At 38.9% G+C, this 26,977-nt stretch overlaps 3 protein-coding genes across 3 annotated transcripts in view; 2 read left to right on the top strand and 1 right to left on the bottom strand.

The window, feature by feature from the left end:
- The window catches only part of LOC117320614 (calcium-binding protein NCS-1-like), a 49,550-nt gene extending 41,109 nt beyond the window's left edge, over positions 1–8,441 (top strand). The window contains exons 4-7 of the mRNA XM_033875178.1: positions 2,583–2,672; positions 3,687–3,765; positions 4,097–4,263; positions 5,671–8,441. Of these exons, the coding sequence (XP_033731069.1) occupies positions 2,583–2,672; positions 3,687–3,765; positions 4,097–4,263; positions 5,671–5,763 (429 nt within the window). The 3' untranslated portion in view covers positions 5,764–8,441. The remainder of the gene's footprint in view (positions 1–2,582; positions 2,673–3,686; positions 3,766–4,096; positions 4,264–5,670) is intronic.
- LOC117341891 (protein Daple-like) lies at positions 8,290–11,827 on the bottom strand. The gene is made up of 2 exons (XM_033903754.1): positions 11,812–11,827; positions 8,290–11,138 (listed from the first exon to the last, which is right to left on the bottom strand). Exons 1-2 carry the CDS (start codon positions 11,825–11,827, stop codon positions 8,290–8,292), a joined length of 2,865 nt encoding a protein of 954 aa, XP_033759645.1.
- Positions 11,828–18,094: 6,267 nt separating this feature from the next.
- Positions 18,095–22,187, top strand: LOC117320692 (cyclin-dependent kinase 4 inhibitor D-like). Its single transcript, XM_033875209.1, has 3 exons — positions 18,095–18,427; positions 18,933–19,031; positions 21,684–22,187. The coding sequence occupies exons 1-3, from the start codon at positions 18,256–18,258 to the stop codon at positions 21,989–21,991; spliced, it is 579 nt and encodes a 192-aa protein (XP_033731100.1). The 5' UTR covers positions 18,095–18,255; the 3' UTR covers positions 21,992–22,187.
- Positions 22,188–26,977: the final 4,790 nt, after the last annotated feature.

Here is a 26,977-nt window from a genome sequence, read left to right on the forward strand (position 1 = left end):
TCAGGGTGTGAGTCTTGTCACAGAAGGTCCTCATTCAGGGTGTGTGAGTCTGTCACAGTAGGTCCTCATTCAGGGTGTGTGAGTCTGTCACAGTAGATCCTCATTCAGGGTGTGAGTCTGTCACAGTAGATCCTCATTCAGGGTGTGAGTCTGTCACAGTAGATCCTTATTAGGGTGTGAGTCTGTCACAGTAGATCTTCATTCAGGGTGTGAGTCTGTCACAGTAGATCCTCATTCAGGGTGTGAATCTGTCACAGTAGATCCTCATTCAGGGTGTGAGTCTGTCACAGTAGGTCCTCATTCAGGGTGTGAGTCTGTCACAAAAGATCCTCATGCAGGGTTTGAGTCTGTCACAGTAGGTCCTCATTCAGCTAAGTTAACACAGAATTTTCTCCCTTCAACTACTGATCCTCCATATTTTGTAATTATTTCCAATTACTATTTAACTATGCAGCAGATTTGTTTTCTCGTGCAGCTACATTTATAAATTTTATTTGTTATGATCCCCGAAACTAGTATACATGTGCAATAATTTGCATAAATTTACAAAATAGCTCCCTTAAACTATATCAGTCATCATAGAATTATCTCCCTTCAACTGTACAAGTTGTCACAAAATTATCTCCCTTTAACTGTACAAGTTGTCACATAATTATCCCCCTTTAACTGTACAAGTTGTCACATAATTATCTCCCTTTAACTGTACAAGTTGTCATATAGTTATCTCCCATCAACTAGTTGTCACATAATTATCTCCCTTTAACTGTACAAGTTGTCACATAGTTATCTCCCATCAACTAGTTGTCACATAATTATCTCCATTTGACTATACCAAGTTGACAAATAATTATCTCCCTTACTATACAAGTTGTCACATAATTATCTCCCTTACTATACAAGTTGTCACAAAGTTATCTTCCTTCAACTGTACAAGTGTAGCAGTGTAGTAAAGCACATGTTTTAGATATGTAAACATTGCCAGTTAACCCTGCATATTACTTATACAAGTATGTATAGATATATATGTGTGTAATCTATACATTTGTGATTTTTATTAAAGCTGTAAAGGATAAGTAAACTTATTTTTCTCTCTTTTGCAAACCTGAGAAAACCATGGGTTTTTTGTTTTATTTTTTTGTTTTTGTTTTTGTTACCACTTCATAAAACCTTGAAATTGCAAAATATCATGACTTTGACTCAAAATGACATAACTGAAATTAAATGTCTTTATCTCAAAGACAGAATTAATCTGATCTTGGTTTATGGTCATCATTAGGATTTTCTGCTATCTTACCTTGTCTGCTACACATTATTGTTTGCTGCAAGGTAAGTTAAAATTCCAACGTATACACACTTTCAGAAAATCTGGAATTTTTTAATCTCAAACACATTTTTTTATAGTAAACATTTAACGTTTTCAGGAGTCATGTGTTTAACAAAAAAAAACCACCATGGCCAGGCAATCCTACTGTGGTCAGCTACCAAGTCATCACAGAATTATCTCCCTAACTATGCAAGTAATTTCTCCCTTCAACTGTTTTAAGTCATCACAGATGTTCTCTGTTTAATGATATAGTCAGCAATAAAGATAATTTTGCCTTTATCCATACCTTCAACTGAATAGTAAGAACAGAAGTGGCCTTCCTTCAAGTGTTCAGGATATAACCTGATTTTATGTTATCTCACCTGCCAAAGGACAAGTGAGCTTATGCAATGGTGCATCATCTGTCCAGCATCCACTTTATCCTTTAAACAACTTCATCTCAATAACCAAGAAGTCCAGAGATGCAGCATGCTGGGGTGAAGGGCAATCTAGTTTGTCCAAATTAATGACCTTGATCTACATACAAGCTAGGTCACAGGAGTCAAATATGCTAAAGATATTTAAAAAATTTTCTCATTAACCATGATGCCCAGAGACCTAGCTGATATTAGGCTTGGAAAGTACTGGTGGGCTACAAACTTTGTTCAAATGAAAGATCTACATGCAAGGTCACAAGAGTTACTAAGTAATTATGCTAAAACATTTAAGCAACTGGGATGAAGGCATACAATTTTTTTTTCAAAATGAAATAGCCTGCATTAATGCTACTCTTAAATTGAAATGAAAATCAGGTATTCAGCTTAGCATCCACATAAATCACATAAAACAAGTTAATATGCAATAGTAGCAGTTAAGTGATACGTGCCCATTGGGCCTCTTGTATATAAGTTATCACAAATTATTCTTCCTTCAGCTGTGCAGTCAACACAGACTACTTAATCAGATTTGCTTCGATCCATACTGTACAGATTTGCCTCCCTTCAACTGTAAAACACAGATATCTGAGCAAGTCATCACGTATTACCTCCCTTAGCTACATGTATATTATATATATATATATAAATAGTTGAAGGTGGACACTGGACAGTCAGCAGAGCTAGAATAAAACCTAATCCAACTGTATTGTCAGCACAGATTTACACCCCATCAATTTTATGTACAGAGATTTTAACTTAGTTTTTTCTCTGATAACAGTCAGTAAAATAATCCTATTACCTGTTGTCTGGCAATGTGTTAACGTTTCTTCTTTTTATTTCAGGAATTTCAAACAATTTACCAGCAATTCTTCCCCAATGGTGACCCTAGTAAATTTGCCAGTTTTGTCTTCAATGTATTTGATGCTAACAAGGTAAACATGACACTTTTTAGATCACCTGGTCTCTAAGTTATCTGTAGTCCCCTCTTACATAGATAAGTCTGTATATATAAAACATACACCCCTGCAGTCCATTCTCCCATTACCTTGAAAACTCCTTTAATCCTCCAATTATCAAAAACAGAGTTCACTAATACTTTGTAGTATATAAATTCAATGTATTGAACACCCATATACAGATAAGGTTTCATATGAATAGGGGGGATACTTTTCCTATGGGGGGGATACAAATCCTATGGCCAGTTTTAGTATCCGGATACAAATCCTATGGGGGATACTTATCTTATATGACACCGGTTCAGGGTCATAGTATTGGATCAGTAACATGCGGGGATGAAGGTCTATAAAGTTTGCTGAAATGAATGACTTTGACCTACTTTCTAGGTCACATGAGTCAAATGATTTAAAATCTTTAAATAACTTTGTTATAATGACAAAGCGACCATGAGTTATGATATTGGGCAATTACCATGCCAGGTTAAAGGGCTACCAAGTTTGTTCAAAGGAATGGCATTGATCTGTTTTCAAGGTCACATGGCAAACAACTTCTTATTGATAACAAATAGGCCCAAGGTCATGATAATGTGTCAGTTTCCTTCTGGGATGTTAACATCTTTAAATGACTTCTTCTCAATGGCATGCTTAGTTAACAGAAAGTTTATTCAGATGAATGATCTTGACTTAATCTCAAGGTCACATGAGTCAAATATGTTTAACTCTTTAAAAATAAAACAAAATCATTACCTATCAATATGATCAGAACTCAGGTGACTGTTAAGGCCAGTGGGCCTTTTGTTTTGTTTTCCTTTTGTTGTATTTGTTTGGTCAAAAATTATATTTACCATCATTCTTCAAACCTTTCAACATTTTACTGTTGATGGACATTCATAATCATTCATCTCAGTGTTAGTCTAGGGCTTTAGTTAAAACTGATCTCTATGTTGGTCTAGGGCTGTTTTGTGTAACATGTAGGAATTCTTTGTTTAGGATGGCTACATATCCTTCAAAGAGTTTATCTGTGCTCTGTCCATCACCTCCCGAGGATCTCTTGATGAGAAGCTTGACTGTAAGTATACATCAAAAAGATGAATTTTCAGTGTGTGCATCTGAAGATTTATTATGAGTATTGTTTAGATCCATGCAGTGCCTATATTGGACAATACTGCCATTAAATTAGACCTTAGCCTATGTATTTATACTGTGACATTGTGTGAACTAGGAGGTTATGTTAATGGTGCCCTAATAAAATTTGTACTGGTTTTATTTCAGTTGTTTTGTAACCTTGTCAGTTATAAAGTGACCTTGACAGTATACTATGACCTTGTCAGTAATATACTGTGACTTTGACATTATACTATGACCTTGTCAGTAATAAACTGTGGCTTTGACATTTACAGGGGCTTTCAGTCTGTATGACCTTGACAATGATGGCTACATTACTAAGGAGGAGATGGTCAACATAGTGGATGCAATTTACAGTATGGTGGGTAACCTTCTTGACCTTCCCAAGGATGAGGACACACCTCAGAAACGGGTGGAGAAAATCTTCTCTCAGATGGACACGGTATGTACAGGCACAGCTTAATTCTGGATATGTAAGACAAATCAAAGATTGTCATTGTTTAAGATTTCTTCTCAAGAACATAGAATTCTAGTTTAACTTCACCTGAAGGTTACAAAGATGAATAATAACTACCTTGTTACTCTGAAATCTTTATCTGAACTCTTAAGTCTTCAGACAGCAAATTCTTCTGAGGAGGAGTGGAATAATTGTATTTGATTTCCTTTGATCACCTTTTTGTTGTGTAAAATGTATGTAATAGCTACCCAAAGACACATTTTCCCAAATCAATGTGATATCTAGAGAACCCCTGTACAGATTTGGCATAAATTTACATCATAGTATCATAACATCAAGTACACCTGATCACATTATTGTGGTCATTGGGGTAAGGGTCAAAGGTCACCTTTGAACCCTTCTGTTTATAATTTTTCAGAACCAAAGTCATATCCTGAGAACTAGAACCTCAACAGATTTGGTTTAATTTTACACCATAGTATTATAATATCTAGTTCAACACCTGATCACATTCTGGTGGTCTTCGAAAAAGTTGAAGTGTCAGAAGGCACCTTTGACCCCTTCTGTATGAGACTAATAGAATCTCACAAGGGCCTGTTCCATGGACATGGATATATCTCAACCCATGTGTAAGAGACTTGCCGCACACTAGCCAGCCAAACTCTTACATGAGGGTTGAGATAACCCTATCCACAGTATAGGCTGATGTCTAATTATTTTTCTGACATACGGTACTTAAAAAATAAGAAATTGTAAGGTGTTGTGAATCTTTTTCGTTGTGCCATCATGAAAATTTGCATCAAAATTAATGACATTATCAATTTGCAATGTGTTTACGGTGCATAAAATGATGACATTACACTATTGTGAGTGGCGTCCCTCCCTGAGTGAGATTGTTTAAGCTGCACATGCTCTTTGCACATTTTCAACAATAGTATGACATCACAGCAACAGTACAATGACATCAAAACGATTCAATCACATCACGTCAACATAGTCTTGTATTGATATGTAACAGCAAAATTAGATAGATATGAGGGTAAAGAGGGTAAGAGAAGAATAATCATTCACCCCCATGGAAGTGAGACATGCCCCGGTATCTGAAACCTTGCCAACTTACGAATCTTCCCCTGGGGTTGAGATTCCCCTGTCTCACCACCAAGATTCTATCAATGCCATCCCTACAAACCATGGGATCATCCTGTGAAGTTAGGTGAGAAACATTTTTCTGAACATATTTATTCACACCATATACTATTATAGCTCCATTGGTCCTTTACATGGCAGTGGGGGAGGGGCGCATTAATGTCATACAGACATTTTTTAGTTTGAAGAAGAAGATTTATATAGCTTTTAGTTAAAGAAAATTAACGTTTTTCTTTCTGTTTGTAGAATCATGATGGTCGCCTCACCAAGGATGAGTTCAGGGAAGGATCAAAGTGTGACCCCTGGATAGTGGAGGCTTTATCCACGCCTCATCATTAGGATGACTGCTGGTCAACTAAACATTATACTACTGCCTGCTTGATACCTGGAGTGTTCATTGTGTGTGAGAGTGGATCACTGTCGTCATAGAGACACATATTTCAGGACAGACAAATCTTAAGACGTTTGCAGAGGAAAATTACGAATGATGAAAATAAATCTATATTTCTGGATCATTTTAGAGGAATATATACATATGTATACATATATATACAAAAATGTATACAAGGTCAAACCAAATAGTTGTCAGAGAAATCTACATTTCTTTTTAATTTCAACCCAAGGTCAGAATTTTTGAAATATTCTTGAATGTCTGACATGACAATTACATTAATGTATTTCATGCTGAAGATTGGACATTCAAGAATCTCATCCAAGGAACATTTTTTCCTGTTTGCCATAAATAACGTTCCAGAACAATGGTTGATCGGATGTGATGTCATTGTTATTTTTTCTCAAGATGTCATCTTATTGTGCTATCCGTCATGCCTTAGAAAATTACACAGATATTATTACATTTTCCAACAAGACTTCTTCATAACAATAAATGGAGTGTTGTATGGACATAGACAAGTTTGAGGAAGGGCTATCAGTATATCAATATATAGACAGTGTTTAAGGAAGTGTTATCAGTATATAGAGAGTGTTTGAGGATGGGTTATCAGTATATAGACAGCGTTTGAGGAAGGGTTATCAGTATATAGACAGTGTTTGAGGAAGGGTTATCAGTATATAGACAGTGTTTGAGGAAGGGTTATCAGTATATACACAGTGTTTGAGGAAGGGTTATCAGTATATACACAGTGTTTGAGGAAGGGTTCGTTATCAGTATATAGACAATGTTTGAGGATGGGTTATCAGTATATAGACAGTGTTTGAGGAAGGGTTATCAGTATATAGACAGTGTTTGAGGATGGGTTATCAGTATATAGACAGTGTTTGAGGAAGGGTTATCAGTATATAGACAGTGTTTGAGGAAGGGCTATCAGTATATACACCGTGTTTGAGGAAGGGTTATCAGTATATACACAGTGTTTGAGGAAGGGTTATCAGTATATACACAGTGTTTGAGGAAGGCTTCGTTATCAGTATATAGACAATGTTTGAGGAAGGGTTATCAGTATATAGACAGTGTTTGAGGAAGGGTTATCAGTATATACACAGTGTTTGAGGAAGGGTTATCAGTATATACACAGTGTTTGAGGAAGGGTTATCAGTATATACACAGTGTTTGAGGAAGGGTTATCAGTATATAGACAGTGTTTGAGGAAGGGTTATCAGTATATAGACAATGTTTGAGAAAGGGTTATCAGTATATAGACAGTTTTTGAGGAAGGGTTATCAGGATATACACAGTGTTTGAGGAAGGGTTATCAGGATATACACTGTTTGAGGAAGGGTTATCAGTATATAGACAGTGTTTGAGGAAGGGTTATCAGTATATAGACAGTGTTTGAGGAAGGGTTATCAGTATATAGACAATGTTTGAGAAAGGGTTATCAGTATATAGACAGTGTTTGAGGAAGGGTTATCAGGATATAGACAGTGTTTGAGGAAGGGTTATCAGGATATACACAGTGTTTGAGGAAGGGTTATCAGTATATAGACAGTGTTTGAGGAAGGGTTATCAGTATATCAAATATAGACAATGTTTGAGGAAGGGTTATCATTATATACACAGTGTTTGAGGAAGGGTTATCAGTATATAGACAGTGTTTGAGGAAGGGTTATCAGTATATCAATATATAGACAATGTTTGAGGAAGGGTTATCAGTATATAGACAGTGTTTGAGGACGGGTTATCAGTATATACACAGTGTTTGAGGAAGGGTTATCAGTATATAGACAATGTTTGAGGAAGGGTTATCAGTATATAGACAGTGTTTGAGGAAGGGTTATCAGTATATACACAGTGTTTGAGGATGGGTTATCAGGATATACACTGTTTGAGGAAGGGTTATCAGTATATAGACAGTGTTTGAGGACGGGTTATCAGTATATAGACAGTGTTTGAGGAAGGGTTATCAGTATATAGACAGTGTTTGAGGACGGGTTATCAGTATATACACAGTGTTTGAGGAAGGGTTGTCAGTATATACACAGTGTTTGAGGAAGGGTTATCAGTATATAGACAGTGTTTGAGGACGGGTTATCAGTATATACACAGTGTTTGAGGAAGGGTTGTCAGTATATAGACAATGTTTGAGGAAGGGTTATCAGTATATAGACAATGTTTCTCCTCAAGATCCTTTGTTGATTAACATCACTATCTCCCATAGAGTAAATTTCTTTCAAAATTTTAATACCTAATCTCTGTGAAAGTAAGTATTGATTGAAATCATTTAACAACAGTATCAAATTATGGTTTGATTTTAGTGAAAGTCTAGGGTTTTGTTTGGAAAGGATTTGTTATGCAGCATTTCTTCATTTACTTCATTTTGTCAAATATTTAAAATGTATATCTTGTACATCAGTGTTTCTTTGTCTATTTTTGTAATAAATTTAAAACATGATGTACCCTTAGGGTCATGTAACATCCCCTGCTGTGATGTGATGTTCCTCTGTGGTGGTGTTATGTTCCTCTAGGATAGTGAGACACCTGTCTAGGGTGGTGTTATGTTCCTCTAGGACAGTGAGACACCTATCTATGGTGGTGTTATGTTCCTCTAGGACAGTGAGACACCTGTCTAGGGTGGTGTTATGTTCCTCTAGGATAGAGAGACACCTGTCTAGGGTGGTGTTATGTTCCTCTAGGATAGTGAGACGCCTGTATAGGGTGGTGTTATGTTCCTCTAGGACAGCGAGACACCTGTCTAGGGTGGTGTTATGTTCCTCTAGGATAGTGAGACACCTGTCTAGGGTGGTGTTATGTTCCTCTAGGACAGTGAGACACCTGTCTAGGGTGGTGTTATGTTCCTCTAGGATAGTGAGACACCTGTCTAGGGTGGTGTTATGTTCCTCTAGGACAGCGAGACACCTGTCTAGGGTGGTGTTATGTTCCTCTAGGATAGGGAGACACCTGTCTAGGGTGGTGTTATGTTCCTCTAGGATAGTGAGACACCTGTCTAGGTTGGTGTTATGTTCCTCTAGGATAGTGAGACACCTGTCTAGGGTGGTGTTATGTTCCTCTAGGATAGAGAGACACCTGTCTAGGGTGGTGTTATGTTCCTCTAGGATAGTGAGACACCTGTCTAGGGTGGTGTTATGTTCCTCTAGGACAGTGAGACAGCTGTCTAGGGTGGTGTTATGTTCCTCTAGGACAGTGAGACACCTGTCTAGGGTGGTGTTATGTTCCTCTAGGACAGTGAGACAACTGTCTAGGGTGGTGTTATGTTCCTCTAGGACAGTGAGACACCTGTCTAGGGTGGTGTTATGTTCCTCTAGGACAGTGAGACAACTGTCTAGGGTGGTGTTATGTTCCTCTAGGACAGTGAGACACCTGTCTAGGGTGGTGTTATGTTCCTCTAGGACAGTGAGACACCTGTCTATGGTGGTGTTATGTTCCTCTAGGATAGGGAGACACCTGTCTAGGGTGGTGTTATGTTCCTCTAGGACAGCGAGACAGCTGTCTAGGGTGGTGTTATGTTCCTCTAGGACAGCGAGACACCTGTCTAGGGTGGTGTTATGTTCCTCTAGGATAGTGAGACACCTGTCTAGGGTGGTGTTATGTTCCTCTAGGACAGTGAGACAGCTGTCTAGGGTGGTGTTATGTTCCTCTAGGACAGTGAGACACCTGTCTAGGGTGGTGTTATGTTCCTCTAGGACAGTGAGACAACTGTCTAGGGTGGTGTTATGTTCCTCTAGGACAGTGAGACACCTGTCTAGGGTGGTGTTATGTTCCTCTAGGACAGTGAGACAACTGTCTAGGGTGGTGTTATGTTCCTCTAGGACAGTGAGACACCTGTCTAGGGTGGTGTTATGTTCCTCTAGGACAGTGAGACACCTGTCTATGGTGGTGTTATGTTCCTCTAGGATAGGGAGACACCTGTCTAGGGTGGTGTTATGTTCCTCTAGGACAGCGAGACAGCTGTCTAGGGTGGTGTTATGTTCCTCTAGGACAGCGAGACACCTGTCTAGGGTGGTGTTATGTTCCTCTAGGACAGCGAGACAGCTGTCTAGGGTGGTGTTATGTTCCTCTAGGATAGTGAGACACCTGTCTAGGTTGGTGTTATGTTCCTCTAGGATAGTGAGACACCTGTCTAGGGTGGTGTTATGTTCCTCTAGGATAGAGAGACAACTGTCTAGGGTGGTGTTATGTTCCTCTAGGATAGTGAGACACCTGTCTAGGGTGGTGTTATGTTCCTCTAGGACAGTGAGACAGCTGTCTAGGGTGGTGTTATGTTCCTCTAGGACAGTGAGACACCTGTCTAGGGTGGTGTTATGTTCCTCTAGGACAGTGAGACAACTGTCTAGGGTGGTGTTATGTTCCTCTAGGACAGTGAGACACCTGTCTAGGGTGGTGTTATGTTCCTCTAGGACAGTGAGACACCTGTCTATGGTGGTGTTATGTTCCTCTAGGATAGGGAGACACCTGTCTAGGGTGGTGTTATGTTCCTCTAGGACAGCGAGACAGCTGTCTAGGGTGGTGTTATGTTCCTCTAGGATAGTGAGACACCTGTCTAGGGTGGTGTTATGTTCCTCTAGGATAGTGAGACACCTGTCTAGGGTGGTTTTATGTTCCTCTAGGACAGCGAGACACCTGTCTTGGTCAGTGTTTTGTTCCTCTAGGATAGCGAGACACCTGTCTAGGGTGGTGTTATGTTCCTCTAGGATAGTGAGACACCTGTCTAGGGTGGTGTTATGTTCCTCTAGGACAGCGAGACACCTGTCTAGGGTGGTGTTTTGTTCCTCTAGGATAGTGAGACAGCTGTCTAGGGTGGTGTTATGTTCCTCTAGGACATTGAGACACCTGTCTAGGGTGGTGTTATGTTCCTCTAGGATAGTGAGACACCTGTCTAGGGTGGTGTTATGTTCCTCTAAGACAGCGAGACAGCTGTCTAGGGTGGTGTTATGTTCCTCTAGGACAGTGAGACACCTGTCTAGGTTGGTGTTATGTTCCTCTAGGACAGTGAGACACCTGTCTTGGGTGGTGTTATGTTCCTCTAGGACAGCGAGACAGCTGTCTAGGGTGGTGTTATGTTCCTTTAGGACAGCGAGACACCTGTCTAGGGTGGTGTTATGTTCCTCTAGGATAGAGAGACACCTGTCTTGGGTGGTGTTATGTTCCTCTAGGACAGCGAGACAGCTGTCTAGGGTGGTGTTATGTTCCTCTAGGACAGCGAGACACCTGTCTTGGGTGGTGTTATGTTCCTCTAGGACAGCGAGACAGCTGTCTAGGGTGGTGTTATGTTCCTTTAGGACAGCGAGACACCTGTCTAGGGTGGTGTTATGTTCCCTGAGGTTGGTGTAATGCCCCTAAAGTTGTGTATTCCCCTTGGTTGGTTAAATCCCCCCAAGGAGATATAATGCTTACTAGTGTAGTGAAAATGTCCCCACAGGGTAGTGAGGTGCCTCCCTAGGCTGGTTTGATGTCCCCTAGGAATGTGTAATGTCCCCCTAGAGTAGTAGGGATATGTATACAAGCCTAGGGTACTGTGTTATGTCCCCTTACAGTTGTGTCATTCCCCTGGGGTAGTGTGATGACCTCGTGCTGTTTTGATGTTGAAATAGTTTAGCCCTGTTATTCTATTTGTCCCCTACTGGTGAATTAGTAGGGGGAGGGGAGTAGGGTTATAGGTATCCTCTCCGTCCGTGTTCGTCTATGTTTGTAATGTATCACCAAAGTTTGTCAGTACTCTAGCAGTTCCTTGAAGGATTTTGATCAAACTTTACTCCATCAGAAAGGACAGGTATGAGATTCATGGTTGTTGGGGTCACACTTATTTTTAGAAAGTCATTGCCAGCACTCTAACGGCTTCATACTTTGCTGGGTTTTGATCAAACTTTACATAATTACACAGGATCATAATAAACGAGTTTGATTTTCAGGGCTACAAGTCAAGGTCACTGTAACCTGTTTTTTTTAAGAAAATTCCAGTTTCATTTTACATAATTTCTCTGCCATGATGCTAGAATAATAATTTCATGTATTATTACATTGAAATAAGTTACAAGCTAACATACACTATTCCCAATAGTTTTCCAAATTAACATTAAATGGCACCATCTTTAAAAATCATTACAATGTAATAGCTAGAGGCGGTCGGTAGGGGACATACATGTCGTATATTGCTTTAGCAATACTCAGTATTCTTAATAATCTTACTTCTTTAACATTCCAGTGACCTTTGAGTGACCTTAGTATAGCTGGTATCTGTTACCATCACCATAGTTACGGTTTTTGACATAGAATAGCATTTATATATGTAACCTTTATCACCATATTTACCTGTATGTGACATATTTATAGCTTTTCTCCTCCAACAACTGATCTCATAAAATATATTAATTATATGCAGATATCTCAGATACAGTAATTTTAAATATATATCTCATAGATACATTAATGATAAGATATCTCACGGATACAGTATTTAAAATCAGATATCTCACACAGTAATTTTAAATTATATCTCTTATAGATACATTAATGATAAGATATCTCACGGATACAGTATTTATAATCAGATATCTCACAGATACAGTAGGTATAACGAGAGATCTCACAGATACAGTATTTATAATCAGATATCTCACAGATACAGTAGGTATAACTAGAGATCTCACAGATACAGTAGATATAACTAGAGATCTCACAGATACAGTAGATATAACTAGAGATCTCACGGATACAGTAGATATAACTAGAGATCTAACAGATACAGTAGGTATAACTAGAGATCTCACAGATACAGTAGATATAACTAGAGATCTCACGGATACAGTAGGTATAACTAGAGATCTCACGGATACAGTAGGTATAACTAGAGATCTCACAGATACAGTAGATATAACTAGAGATCTCACGGATACAGTAGGTATAACTAGAGATATCACAGATACAGTAGGTATAACTAGATATCTCACAGATACAGTAGGTATAACTAGAGATCTCACAGATACAGTAGGTATAACTAGAGATCTCACAGATACAGTAGGTATAACTAGAGATCTCACAGATACAGTAAGTATAACTAGAGATCTCACAGATACAGTAGGTATAACTAGAGATCTCACAGATAGAGTAGGTATAACTAGAGATCTCACAGATACAGTAGATATAACTAGATAACTCACATATACAGTAGGTATAACTAGAGATATCACAGATACAGTAGATATAACTAGATATCTCACAGATACAGTAGATATAACTAGAGATCTCACGGATACAGTAGGTATAACTAGAGATCTCACAGATACAGTAGATATAACTAGAGATCTCACGGATACATTAGGTATAACTAGAGATCTCACGGATACAGTAGGTATAACTAGAGATCTCACAGATACAGTAGGTATAACTAGAGATCTCACAGATACAGTAGGTATAACTAGATATCTCATAGATACAGTAGGTATAACTAGAGATCTCACAGATACAGTAGGTATAACTAGATAACTCACATATACAGTAGGTATAACTAGATATCTCACAGATACAGTAGGTATAACTAGAGATCTCACAGATACAGTAGGTATAACTAGATAACTCACAGATACAGTAGGTATAACTAGAGATCTCACAGATACAGTAGATATAACTAGAGATCTCACAGATACAGTAGGTATAACTAGAGATCTCACAGATACAGTATGTATAACTAGATATCTCACAGATACAGTAGGTATAACTAGAGATCTCACAGATACAGTAGATATAACTAGATATCTCACAGATACAGTAGGTATAACTAGAGATCTCACAGATACAGTAGGTATAACTAAAGATCTCACAGATACAGTAGGTATAACTAGAGATCTCACAGATACAGTAGGTATAACTAAAGATCTCACAGATACAGTAGGTATAACTAGAGATCTCACAGATACAGTAGGTATAACTAGAGATCTCACAGATACAGTAGGTATAACTAAAGATCTCACAGATACAGTAGGTATAACTAGAGATCTCACAGATACAGTAGGTATAACTAGAGATCTCACAGATACAGTAGGTATAACTAAAGATCTCACAGATACAGTAGATATAACTAGATATCTCACAGATACAGTAGATATAACTAGATATCTCACGGATACAGTAGGTATTACTAGATATCTCACAGATACAGTAGATATAACTAGATATCTCACAGATACAGTAGGTATAACTAGATATCTCACAGATACAGTAGGTATAACTAGAGATCTCACAGATACAGTAGGTATAACTAGAGATGTCACAGATACAGTAGATATAACTAGAGATCTCACAGATACAGTAGGTATAACTAGAGATCTCACAGATACAGTAGGTATAACTAGAGATCTCACAGATACAGTATATAACTAGAGATCTCACAGATACAGTAGATATAACTAGAGATCTCACAGATACAGTAGATATAACTAGAGATCTCACAGATACAGTAGATATAACTAGAGATCTCACGGATACAGTAGATATAACTAGAGATCTCACAGATACAGTAGATATAACTAGAGATCTCACAGATACAGTAGGTATAACTAGAGAGATCTCAAATACAGGGTCTAAAAGGACCTCACAGACAGATATATGTTGTTCAAGATTGGTACAAAAGAGAGATACATCAGTTTTCTTTTTTTTTTTTTCATTTTCTGACATGGTAGCCGTAGCTACAGAGATGTGTATCCTGATGGTTGTGACAGCGTCCTTGTTACTGTTCATTGAACCGCCTTTTTTGTTAGTTTTGTTTTACATTTGTCTTTGACACTGTTTTATGTGTTATATTATTTAAGTTTGACATCCATGTTGTAGAAGCCTTTGTGATATGAAGAATAACTTGTTAGGATATTTAGTAGATAGCCAATATACCTGATAATTGTTCTGTATTGTCTAATACAATAAATTCGCTACTGGTATATTCTATATGACAAGTCGGTGTTGTTATTGATCAGCATCCAGTAAAATAGCTTCCTTGTGTACTGGCGTTCTTAGTATAATGCCTGACGATGACTTGATACAAGTTTTTAAGCTGTACTTGGGTACTATGGCCAGCTTTTAAAATTTGGTGTAGATGAGCTGGGAGAACATCTACCCCTACCTTGAAACCCTAATGACTGACTTCTGACTTGATTCGTTAGTTGATGGCATGTGTATAACTCTTCCCCATTTCAAACTTGTAACTTATTTTGTTTCCATTTGTCTATTTTTTGTCGTTTTTGTTAGAATGGCTGTACAGTTATATCGGTAGTCCCTACTTCACCGCTGTCACCTAAGTCTTATCCACTGTGATCCACTCCTTTCTTGTCCACCTGGCCAGTATTACAATTCTCTGTATACGTATCGAACATCAATCTAATAGGCGCTGCAGAACAATTTAGACCATAAAGAAACAAGAGGTCTGTGTGCCTTAACGGTCACCTGAGTTTTGAAATATTTAAGTTAATTTAATTGCCCGTTTTTGGCTCCACCCATCAGCACTGAGGGTCAAGTCAGGACCAACAGTTGCATACCACCAAAGCGGTCATCCCATGTTGATAATGTTTAACAAAGTTAAAATGAATTCTTATAGAAATCAATCAAATGATCCTCAAACTTGTGATTTCCCTATATAAACCATACTCAGGTTTACCTCCTCCCCACGGGCAAACGTGAGACCCCAGGGTCATGAAATTCACAATTTTGGTAAAGCACCTTAAGACCCTTTCATATATGAAAAGTGTTTGATTATACCTTATTTGGGTTTTGAGAAGAAGTTTGGTGAAAGTTCCGTTAATTTGACCTTTTTTGGCCCAGCCCATAATCCCCTTTGGGTCAGGCAAGTGCCAATATACACGTAGTTTACAACAGGCATCCCATAATTTGGGTAAAGCACCTTAAGACTTTTCTATCTGTGAAGAATATTTGATCCTAACATATCTGGAAGTTGAGATGAAGATTTTTGAAATTTTAGTCAATTTGGCCCCGCCCCTCAGGCCCCTGGGGGGTCGGAACCATATGATTCACAATTTTAGTTGACCTTTGGCTATGAAAGCGTCTTGGTCAGTTGAATTTGGTTCAGCTGTTTTGGAGAAGAAGTCGAAAATATAAATTGTTTACGGACGCACGACAGACGAGTCTCAGGTGACCTAACAAGAACGTTGATGGGTGTTGTTTTCGAATATATTGTATATATAGTCCGACAAGAATGACCTGTCGCATTGACCTTTTCATGGAATATTCAAAGTAGGCGATCCTATGTGTACATAGGTATATGAACATGTTTGCTATTTCGGTGCATCGAGTACATAAAGCACGTGTACACGTGGTTGTGACTTGACTTCAAAAGCTATTTCTCCAATGCAATATTACATATATATATTCAAATTATTCACAAATTAACAATTATACTGTACGCCATCTGGGGCGACCAACAGCGGAACATTGGAAGTCCTTTCACAAATATCCAATATAATCAAGTTTATTAAGCCTGGTCTCTGTGTCACATGCTCAATGTGCCTATACACAAAGATGAAATAAAAAAGGGAAAAAATAACGACGCGTTTGTTGATTAGAAAATGCTTAATAACATTAAGGTTATTAGTCTTATCTATATAATATTTGGATTATCAAACTTCTAAAACCGAATAATCTCGAGCGTTGGGGTATCTCGTTGAACATTGCCTGGTACGTTAATATTAGTCGAATAGTCAAGTTGCAGGAAGTATGACATTAATTGAATTGAAAAAAAAATATCAAATGTAATAATACAGACAATATATGAACAGTCACATGTAAAACAACACGTGAACAAAAAATATGTTTTAATTGGAAAATACCGTACTGGATTCGAACCCTTATCACTGTCATCGGTACTTCAGTAACGTACCGTTTAGACTACACGATTGATTCGTTAATGTGAACGGTCTTGTACATCATTTTAACTTTCATTTCCATATATGATTATCGACTCGTCTGCAATAAATATGCTAATCAAAGTTCAACACGACAGGTCATTCTGGTTGGCTGTTTTTATACTTAGCGTCAATATTGAGATCCAATATTGAAAATAACGAAATTCATTTGGGTTTTTGCGCCTCCCCTATCGAGATTTTGACATTTATTTCGACCTCAAAGGTATCAACACTTTCTGCCCTTTTAATTCATTTTGGCTCGACTGTGTTCTAACTATCACGTGCTAATATCTCTAATGGTAACAGAACTTCAATTCCGACGAAAATACATGAGTGTAGGATGCTATCATGGCACTCTGGATACCACAGCTCGACGGTACAACACTTCAAATCTGCTTCTCTGATCACATCTGTAAAAAACACATTTTCGAAATACCCACTAGATCTATCAAATGTCCACTCTTGTCACCACTGTCAAAACGTATCTTTCAGAGCTCATGTTAATATCATGTTCTTTATCTTCATCCATAGGTATACAATGCTGTCTCTACACAAAGCCCACGTAACATGTGTATTTTGCCGTAATTCGTTATTTTTCTTTTTCAAAATTGATAAACTAAATTAAATTACTTTTTGATTGCTGTATTGTTAATAATGTTTTTAACGTACGGGGTCTAAGGAGTATCCCCATAAAACATCGTCCATTTCAATTGACATAACTATATAATGTGTTATTAATAACTTTAAAAAATCGTTTTCCTTGAATATTACGCCAGAAATGCGATTTTTGGATGTTGAACATCTGTAGGTGATCATTATCAGTATGGTACGACAATAATGAGTTAGCGAAAACAAAAACAAAAAAAACTATGTAAGGTATATTCAGAGATCTATATATGTCTCTGGTATATTCAATCAATTTATTCCACTTGAGAGTCGTTTCCCTGAAAAATGGACTTTTTTCACGTGAATATTTAATTTTAGACTAAAAAGAATTCGAAGAAGAATAAAGAATATTTGATATAAAAACATACGAATTCATAATATCTAAAATCCATAAGCATTTTCAGATATAAAAAAAAATGGCTGTTTTTTGTTCTTGCTTCGCTTGCTTTGATTTTCTTATTAAAGTTTTTTTTATTACAAAATAATTCTTGTTATCACAAATTGGAATTTTTGGCATAGAAAATGATGAATAAGTTTCGATCGTTATCGCCTATTTTTTTTACCAGAAAATGATTTTGTGATATCACGTTTCCCCCACAGTTGATAATCTACCAAGAAGTAACACTACTGCTAACAGATTGGCCTACAACTACTACGGGGAAATCTGAAATAATAGTTGCTCCCTGTGGAACTCTTTTGTGTCTATCCAACATGGCGGTGTGTGTGTAAACAAAAACCTGACGACGGCGGATTCATTATGTTTGTCTGTGTATGTAGGAAGTAATGTGTCGAATTATATGTCTTACTTGTTGATGACAACTGTCATATTGAATTAAGGAACAGAACATGGCGATTGCTTCGCTTTCTCGGGTGTTTATCGATAGGGACGTGGAGACGCACTTGGTGACGGCTTGTGAACGGGGAGAAGTCAGTACAGTACTGAAAATGATGAGACTGAAAGTCAACCCGAACGTTAAGGACGGCACCGGGATGTATGCAATAACGAAGGCAGCGGCAGGTAAATTGTACTTCGTAGGGGGCATGCATGATGGGGTGGGGGGTGCACCGTAAATAAATATTGGAATATTTTTATATTTTTCTATAATACGCCTATGTGCAATACATGTATTTTACTGTATCTAACACTTTAAAATTCACTGATTATTGCAAAAGAATTGTTTACAAGAATTAGTTTTTTTTAAGTATAAATTAATATGGTCACTCATGTACATGTTAAGGGCATCACATTAAGCTTGGCAACTTTGAAAGCCATACAAACTGTAAAGTCTGTGCCATAATATGCCTGAACACAGTAATTTCGATTAAAAAAAACTGAAATAAAAATCATTGATGTTTTATCATTTAGGAAGCACGTAGTCCACCGGTAAATCCAAAACATTTCACAATGTCCCAAATAGTTACATCTGTATAAGAGCAAGAATAGTCCCAGACTAAAACACTGGTTACCATATTAACTATTGAAGTAAGCTTGTATTTAAATGTAATATTTATGGTTTGATTAGGTGGCCATGCAGAGATTGTAAAATCGCTGATAGAGTCTGGTGCTAATGTGAACGTGGTGGCGGGGTCCTTAGTCACACCACTCCACCTGGCTGCCAGAGGTAAGTACTGTTGTAATGGTGGGACACCAAGTTAAACCACCCTATCTGGCTGCCAGAGGTAAGTACCATTGTTATTTGTGGGGCCCCTAGTCACACTACTCTTTCTGGCTACCAGATGTAAGTACTGTTGTATTTGTGGAACCCCTAGTCACACCACTCCATCTGGCTGCCAGAGGTAAGAACCATTGCTATTGGTGGGGCCCCTAGTCACACCACTCCATCTGGCTGTCAGAGGTAAGTACCATTGTTATTGGGGGACCCCTAGTCACACCACTCAATCTGGCTGCCAGAGGTAAGTATCATTGTATTGCTGTGACTCTTAGTTAACACAACTCAATCTGGCTGTCAGAGGTAAGTATCATTGTTATTGGTGGGGCCCCTAGTCACACCACTCCATCTGGCCGCCAGAGGTAATTACTGTTGTACTTGTTGGACCGCTAGTCACACCACTCAATCTGGCTGCCAGAGGTAAGTATCATTGTATTGCTGTGACTCTTAGTTAACACAACTCCATCTGGCTGTCGGTGGTAAGTACAGCTGTATTGGTGGGGCCCCTAGTCACACCACTCCACCTGGCTATTAGAGGTAAGTACCATTCTATTGGGGGACCCCTAGTCACACCACTCCATCTGGCCGCCAGAGGTAAGTACCATTGTTATTGGTGGGGCCCCTAGTCACACCACTCCACCTGGCTATTAGAGGTAAGTACCATTCTATTGGGGGACCCCTAGTCACACCACTCAATCTGGCTGCCAGAGCTAAGTATCATTGTATTGCTGTGACTCTTAGTTAACACAACTCTATCTGGCCGCCAGAGGTAAGTACCATTGTTATTGGTGAGGCCCCTAGTCACACCACTCCATCTGGCTGTCAGAGGTAAGTACCATTGTTATTGGTGAGGCCCCTAGTCACACCACTCCATCTGGCTGCCAGAGGTAAGTATCATTGTTATTGGTGAGGCCCCTAGTCACACCACTCAATCTGGCTGCCAGAGGTAAGTATCATTGTTATTGGTGAGGCCCCTAGTCACACCACTCAATCTGGCTGTCAGATGTAAGTACCATTGTTATTGGGGGGTCCCTAGTCACACTCACACCACTCCATCTGGCTGTCAGTGGTAAGTACAGCTGTATTGGTGGGGCCCCTAGTCACACCACTCCATCTGGCTATCAGAGGTAAGTACCATTGTTATTGGTGGGGCACCTAGTCACACCACTCAATCTGGCTGCCAGAGCTAAGTACCATTGTTATTGGTGGGGCCCCTAGTCACACCACTCCATCTGGCTGCCAGAGGTAATTACTGTTGTATTGGTGGGACACCAAGTCATACCACTCCCCTGGCTGTCAGAGGTAAGTACCATTGTATTGCTGTGATTCCTAGTTAACACAACTCCATCTGGCCGCCAGAGGTAAGAACCATTGTATTGAGGGATCCCTAGTCACACCACTCCATCTGGCCGCCAGAGGTAAGTACCATTGTTATTGGTGGGGCCCCTAGTCACACCACTCAATCTGGCTGCCAGAGGTAAGTATCATTGTATTGATGTGGCTCCTAGTCACACCACTCCATCTGGCTGCCAGAGGTAAGAACCATTGTATTGGTGAGGCCCCTAGTCACACCACTCCATCTGGCTGTCAGAGGTAAGAACCATTGTATTGGGGGACCCTAGTCACACCACTCCATCTGGCTGCCAGAGGTAAGTACCATTGTTATTGGGGGACCCCTAGTCGCACCACTCAATCTGGCTGTCAGAGGTAAGTACCATTGTTATTGGTGGGGCCCCTAGTCACACCACTCAATCTGGCTGTCAGAGGTAAGTACCATTGTATAGGGGGACCCTAGTCACACTCACACCACTCCATATGGCCGCCAGAGGTAAGAACCATTGTATTGGTGAGGCCCCTAGTCACACCACTCCATCTGGCTGTCAGAGGTAAGTATCATTGTATAGGGGGACCCTAGTCACACTCACACCACTCCATATGGCCGCCAGAGGTAATTACTGTTGTACTTGTTGGACCCCTAGTCACACCACTCCATTTGGCTGCCAGAGATAAGTACTGTTGTACTGGTGGAACCCCAAGTCGCACCACTCCATCTGGCTGTCAGAGGTAAGTACCATTGTTATTGATGGGACCCCTTGTCACACCTCTCCGTCTGGCCGCCAGAGGTGATTACTGTTGCACTGGTGGAACCCCAAGTCACACCTCTCCGTCTGGCCGCCAGAGGTGATTACTGTTGTACTGGTGGAACCCCAAGTCACACCTCTCCGTCTGGCTGCCAGGCGTTAATACTGTCGTATTGGTGGGACCCCTAGTCACACCACTCCAACTGGCCGCCAGAAGTAAATACTATTGTATTGGCGTGACCTTAGTAACACCACTCCAACTGGCTGCCATACGTAAGGCTTGCTTTATTGGTGCCAGTGGTGTGGCTCCATGTTTCTTCACCATGAAGTTCACCTGAAATTCAGGAGCAATTTTCTACATCTAGCCACAAGATAATGTGTATTGAAATACTAATGTTTCTCTTCTCTTTTTCTTTCTCTGTTTCCCTAAACCAGAGATTATCGGACATTTGGGACAGTGGTCAGATTCTGACTACTTTTCTAGTTGGTATATATCACTAACGTATTACAATCATCATTCCAGGTAACCACGTGGATGCGGTGAAACACTTAGTGTTGGCTAAAGCGAATCTGGAGGCACGAACGGTGGCGGGGGTGAGCCCGCTCGATCTGGCGCGTTACTCCTCAGAGGCATGGGAAGTCATCCGCGATGCCAAGAAAGGCGAAATGCCAGAAGTGGAGGAAATCAGTGAGGTTCCGGAAGTACCGGAATGGGCACTTCCTGACGGTGCTGCTAAGAAAAAGAAAACGGGGAAGGGAAAGAAGGGGAAAAAGGGGAAGAAGGGTGGAAAGAAAGGTGGAAAAAAGGGAGGGAAGAAAAAGAAGAAATGATTTACATAATGAAGAAACATTATATTACCAATATATATTTATATTACAAATCTGTGAAGCAGTCCATCGGTGTACTCGTTACCTTATGTAATTCTGTTATGGGTCATACGTGCATGTATGTTCATATCCAGTTCTATCATTTACATATGTAGTTCTCATTGCAATATTTCATAGAATTAAATTGTTATGAATTGTAGTTCTTGTGTTGACCCTTTTTGTTTAAAAAGTCGATCGATTGATGTACTACAGACACAAACGTCCCAATTTCTATGACCATTCTCTTTTCAAGAGTTAAACCACTTTTGTTTGTCATTTTAAGTTGTGATAAAATTTGTGACGAAGTAATCGCCCCTTTTCAATGTCCTCCTCGAATTATCTAGTCAGAGACTTAAAAGTAGTAATAATTTCCCTCCTTTTAGTGAATACAATTGATTGTCACGTGCTTTTTCTATAAATCCCACCACCACCAGTGTTGTGGTATTATATATTTCCAACCAGTGTTAAATATTTTATTAAAACATGATGTTAATTGGACACGTTCAACAAAATGATGTAAGATCATTTGTAGCAACACAAACCATCAATGAATGTCCAAACACACAGTACACACTTTGCCGTCAGTGGCGTAGCTAGGCCTGATTCGATGTGTACGTATATGTGGTGACAAAGGCATCAACGGAAGCACGCAGCGAGAGGAGGGGGTGGGTACGGGTGGGGAATACCTTTGATACATTTGATTTCCTGAAGGTCTTTGGATCACGTTAACGTTTTCTAGTGCCTATTTTGTAGTATATTCTATAATGAATTAAAGCATAAACACATTCGTTTTCTTGTGCAATAATCTCATATTTTATCGTAGCTACATTTTCCTGCACTTCTGAGCGTCAAATTGGTCTATCATATTATCCAGGTCCATATTGGTGTCCCGGTGAACGTGTTGAAGAGCTAATGTTGATACTCTTTATTCTCCTGCGCTCGACATGAGGTACCGTTTCAAAATACTGAAAATCCTCTCTGCAGTAGTTGATGTTGTTGGCAAACACCGATGGGTATAGCTGCCTGTTTTTCGAGTTCAGCGCTTGGCCGTTGAGCGTTTGGCAACATCGACCATCGTACCTTCCACCGTTCTGTATCTCGGATGGAATCCTCTTGACTATCGATATCAGGTTCATACGCCACAAAGATCTGGATTGCCCGTAGTTCGTGAACCTTCGTCGGAGTAAGCTACTGTGCCATAAACCGGTCTTCCTGTCTGATTAGACGGTTAGTGAGTTCAGTGATGGGATGGTCGATAAATTGACAGTATAGGGACGCTCTCCAGCACTGATTCACATCGACAACTTCTGGGTTAGCTCGACAGACTTGTCCTGGAGCATGCCTGCATGTAAGTGGGACGATCCCTTGCATGATATGATTGCTGACTATCACAGCAATGATGAAATCAAAGCTAAGAGTGGCAGCTACTTGCTGCCCAGATTTTGTGTCGTTTCCATCTCGCAGATATTCAAGGGATCTGACGACAACGGGGAATGCGGCTTTAAAAGTACTGACATCTGGTTTCGGAAAGAGTTTTCAAATTAGCTTTCCATTAAGCCGAGCTTCCCGTACATCTACATCCAAAGCCAGTCTATGTTAAGAAACTACACGCACACGGATACTTGTTAATATGTAGAAACGTCAGTAGCCTCACCGGCAATTTATTACATCATCAATAAACGTTTGTTAGGCTAATCTACACTTTAATACCTGGAAGGAAGAGAGAAATCGTCCACATTTCTCCAGGTGTTTGTCAATGAATAAAGTTGAAAGCCAACAGGTCATTTGGCTGTTGCGTAATGATGTCATTACCCAATTCCTCTTTCCCTGTCTGGGTATTCTGGTAACTTCGAACTACGTATAAGGGTTATGTTCAGAGCAGGATCCGACATATGATGGATCACCCAGATGGTTCCACTTTGCGTACAAAGAATGCATTCTTGTATTGGTCATAGTTGTGTGTTGGGATTGTAAGTTGTTTGGAATTTTTATGACATATTTTTTCTATGATGTTCGAAGTGTTGTAGTTTTCAAAATACTTAGCTTTGATACTTCTCTTATGCCGTTGCCTTTTTAAGTATTCGTCTGGGGGTATGGATGGTAACATTCTCTCAACTATTTACATTAAGGTCACTCTTTAAATTGTTGCATACGCGCCTAGTCTGAAGAGTTCCTGGAGACTTATGTCGGTTCATTCCCACTCAGCCAACATGTTGTTTTTGCTATATAAACATTACCTGAGTTTACCTGTGGAAAATGTAGGTATAGTCTGTTTCAGTATACGTATACATGGGACTCAAAGGTGACTAACAATAAAAGTGATGAAAATGTTTAAGAATACCTTTAAAAATATACATTCATGTGTACGTATTAATAACAGAATACATATACTGATAATTAATTACTTATATTAATAATGATAGTACACAACACTTCAAAAATGAAATAACGGAAAAATCTTTCATAATTAAAAATGCACCATATACAGGTAACAATGATATACAGTGTACTTTCAATCATTTTTTCCCTTGTTCTTTTTCCCCTTTCAATTAGATATGATTACTATCTTATAATAAGCAACTAATTCTTACAAATGGAATTATTGTTTCAGCAAAAATAAAGGTGCATTTTGTTAAAATCACATAAAGAGTTAACGGCATAAACTTAATGATATGTAGTCAAAACTGTTTACAAGAGTATGTGTATGTAACCAACACAAAAACAACCAATTGTTATTCCCTCAAAATTACATAAACAGTATACACCTTGGTCCAATCATTTTACCAGATCCATTAGTTATTTTTCTCTGAACACTTACTGTTTCCTGAACATTAACATTCAATTTCATAAAGGGACCTAAGTGTTTATGATATACTTTGAGAAATGGAACTTGTGTATTCTAAACATTATATACAAGCGTAATTTAACATTCAATTTCATAAAGCAACTTGAACTTGCAAGGGTTATGATTACCATATACTCGTGTTAAAGGAAGTGACAATTATATAGACTAGTATTTCTTTGTAATAATAAGATTGAACTATTTATTACGTGAATAATTTCGTAGGTGAAGACTGCATATATGAGAACCGCCGATATGATTAATTGACTTTGGTGATATTGTGAACTTTATCCGTGCTTTCTAGGATTATACTGATTTGTGCTTTATTATTCAATCAGTTTCACTATTATACATGATTTGTTTTACTTGAACTATTAAAATGTGATTTAAAGTGTTTTGTTTTTAATCGTTTTCTCTTAAGTACATTATATATACCTGTTATATATTACAATGAAACAGGTAACGTTGACTTAAACGTATTGATAATGTGACCTTTCAATGTAAAGGTAAAATTGAACAAACGTATTTTCTGTTTTATTTATAAAACATAATATTTATGATAAAGTGTGAAATTTTTAACAATGAAAGATATAGAAAAATGAATTATTTTCAGTAATTTATGAAAATTTGAGTTATTTTATTTTAATTTTTTTAATATAATAAAAGTATTTGTGATACATATACATTTCGTATATATTATCTACAAACTGATAACAGCATGTAGCACAGGTAATACCGGTAACACAGGTAACCTGAGAATCAAGTACTTCTCCAAAACAGGCTATAACTTACCTGTAATTAGTGCCTATTGTTCTCTATTGTTCCTACCCCCAATGTTAAAATAGGATATGTTGGCTGAGTGGGAAGACACCCTTATGTCAGAGACGTGTGTGTGTATACACGTCTCTGATCAATGTAAACGCCCATTCCATTTCAGAGAGACGTATCTAGAGAATATTATAATATCGACAAGAGAAAGTTTTTACCAGAAAAAAAAAAAAACAAAAAACAAAAAAAACCACCTGTCTTTCGCATTTGAAATATATTTGAGATCTGTGTGTAGCGAAATAGCCGGGGAACTATATACTCAAAGTCCCGCAGCCCTCGGTAGGTGTCCTCGAGGTAGCGTCAGACACCCGCCACAATACCCGAGTTTAGAATTAAATAGTGTGGGTCGTCGAGAAACACAATTCAACACCGTCGTAAAGTTTCAGTCTATGTATTCAGCAACATCAGCAGTGTACAGAGCATATATAAATGGCAACACCGCTCTCGTTTTCATCAGCATACGTAGCAACATCCAGCAAAGTAACACCTAACACTCTCTGGCTTGAACTCCCTCGAACTTCAACTAACTCTCTGAACTCCACGAACTCCCTGAACTGAACTCCGACTCCGCTCTCGCTTTCACCCCTTTTATACGAAAACCTACCGGAGCGCCGGAGCCCTGCCGGAGCGGTGCACACCTGTACCGGAGCCGCTCCGGTGACTTAAATGTGTAAATAACAATGTACATAACACTTAGAAAAACAATTAGCCGCGAGTAAATGTTGACCATGTGTAGTAAAGATGGGGCATCGCTGGAGCTCCCAGACAGGTCCAGCCATTTGTAGTGGGTAATAGGGATGAGAGGCGATTAATACCTCTCTGGCAGGGGGCAATAAACATGAACGGGAGCCGGACAGACGATTACTGCCACGGGCGTGGTGAATTGATTACTTCCCCCCCATCTAATTACCAACGGTCAACAGATTGACGGGCTATTAAAATTCCTAAAGCAAAGATGGTATAACAGAAAATAGAAACATGCTACACTAGTATAGAAAAATACTACATGTGTAATGTTTTCCAATTGTATAAAGTGAATGAATCAATCAAATGTAGACTGTAAGATAAATCAAATCATTAAAAAAAACTCATCATTTTGCCTCCAGTGCATCATCGGAAACAGTCCAGCGACGGGCCTAGATTAAAGTTATGATATGAATAGTTCGAGTATAAAAATTATCATTATAAAATGTTAATAAGGGAAGCACTAAGTGTGTAGCGTGATAAGATATCTATTAATATTAGCGGCAATTACTAAATCATCACGTTGTATTTCCCGC

The sequence above is a fragment of the Pecten maximus genome, chromosome 2 (assembly GCF_902652985.1).
Source record: "Pecten maximus chromosome 2, xPecMax1.1, whole genome shotgun sequence".
Lineage (NCBI taxonomy): Eukaryota > Metazoa > Mollusca > Bivalvia > Pectinida > Pectinidae > Pecten > Pecten maximus.

What these genes read in the sequence shown, in the direction of transcription:
- LOC117320692 (XM_033875209.1), top strand. Translation starts at nt 18,256, where the DNA reads ATGGCGATTGCTTCGCTTTCTCGGGTGTTTATCGATAGGGACGTGGAG. An exon ending in AATAACGAAGGCAGCGGCAG is followed by an intron (nt 18,428 to 18,932) that starts GTAAATTGTACT and finishes TGGTTTGATTAG; the next exon opens with GTGGCCATGCAGAGATTGTA. An exon ending in ACTCCACCTGGCTGCCAGAG is followed by an intron (nt 19,032 to 21,683) that starts GTAAGTACTGTT and finishes TCATCATTCCAG; the next exon opens with GTAACCACGTGGATGCGGTG.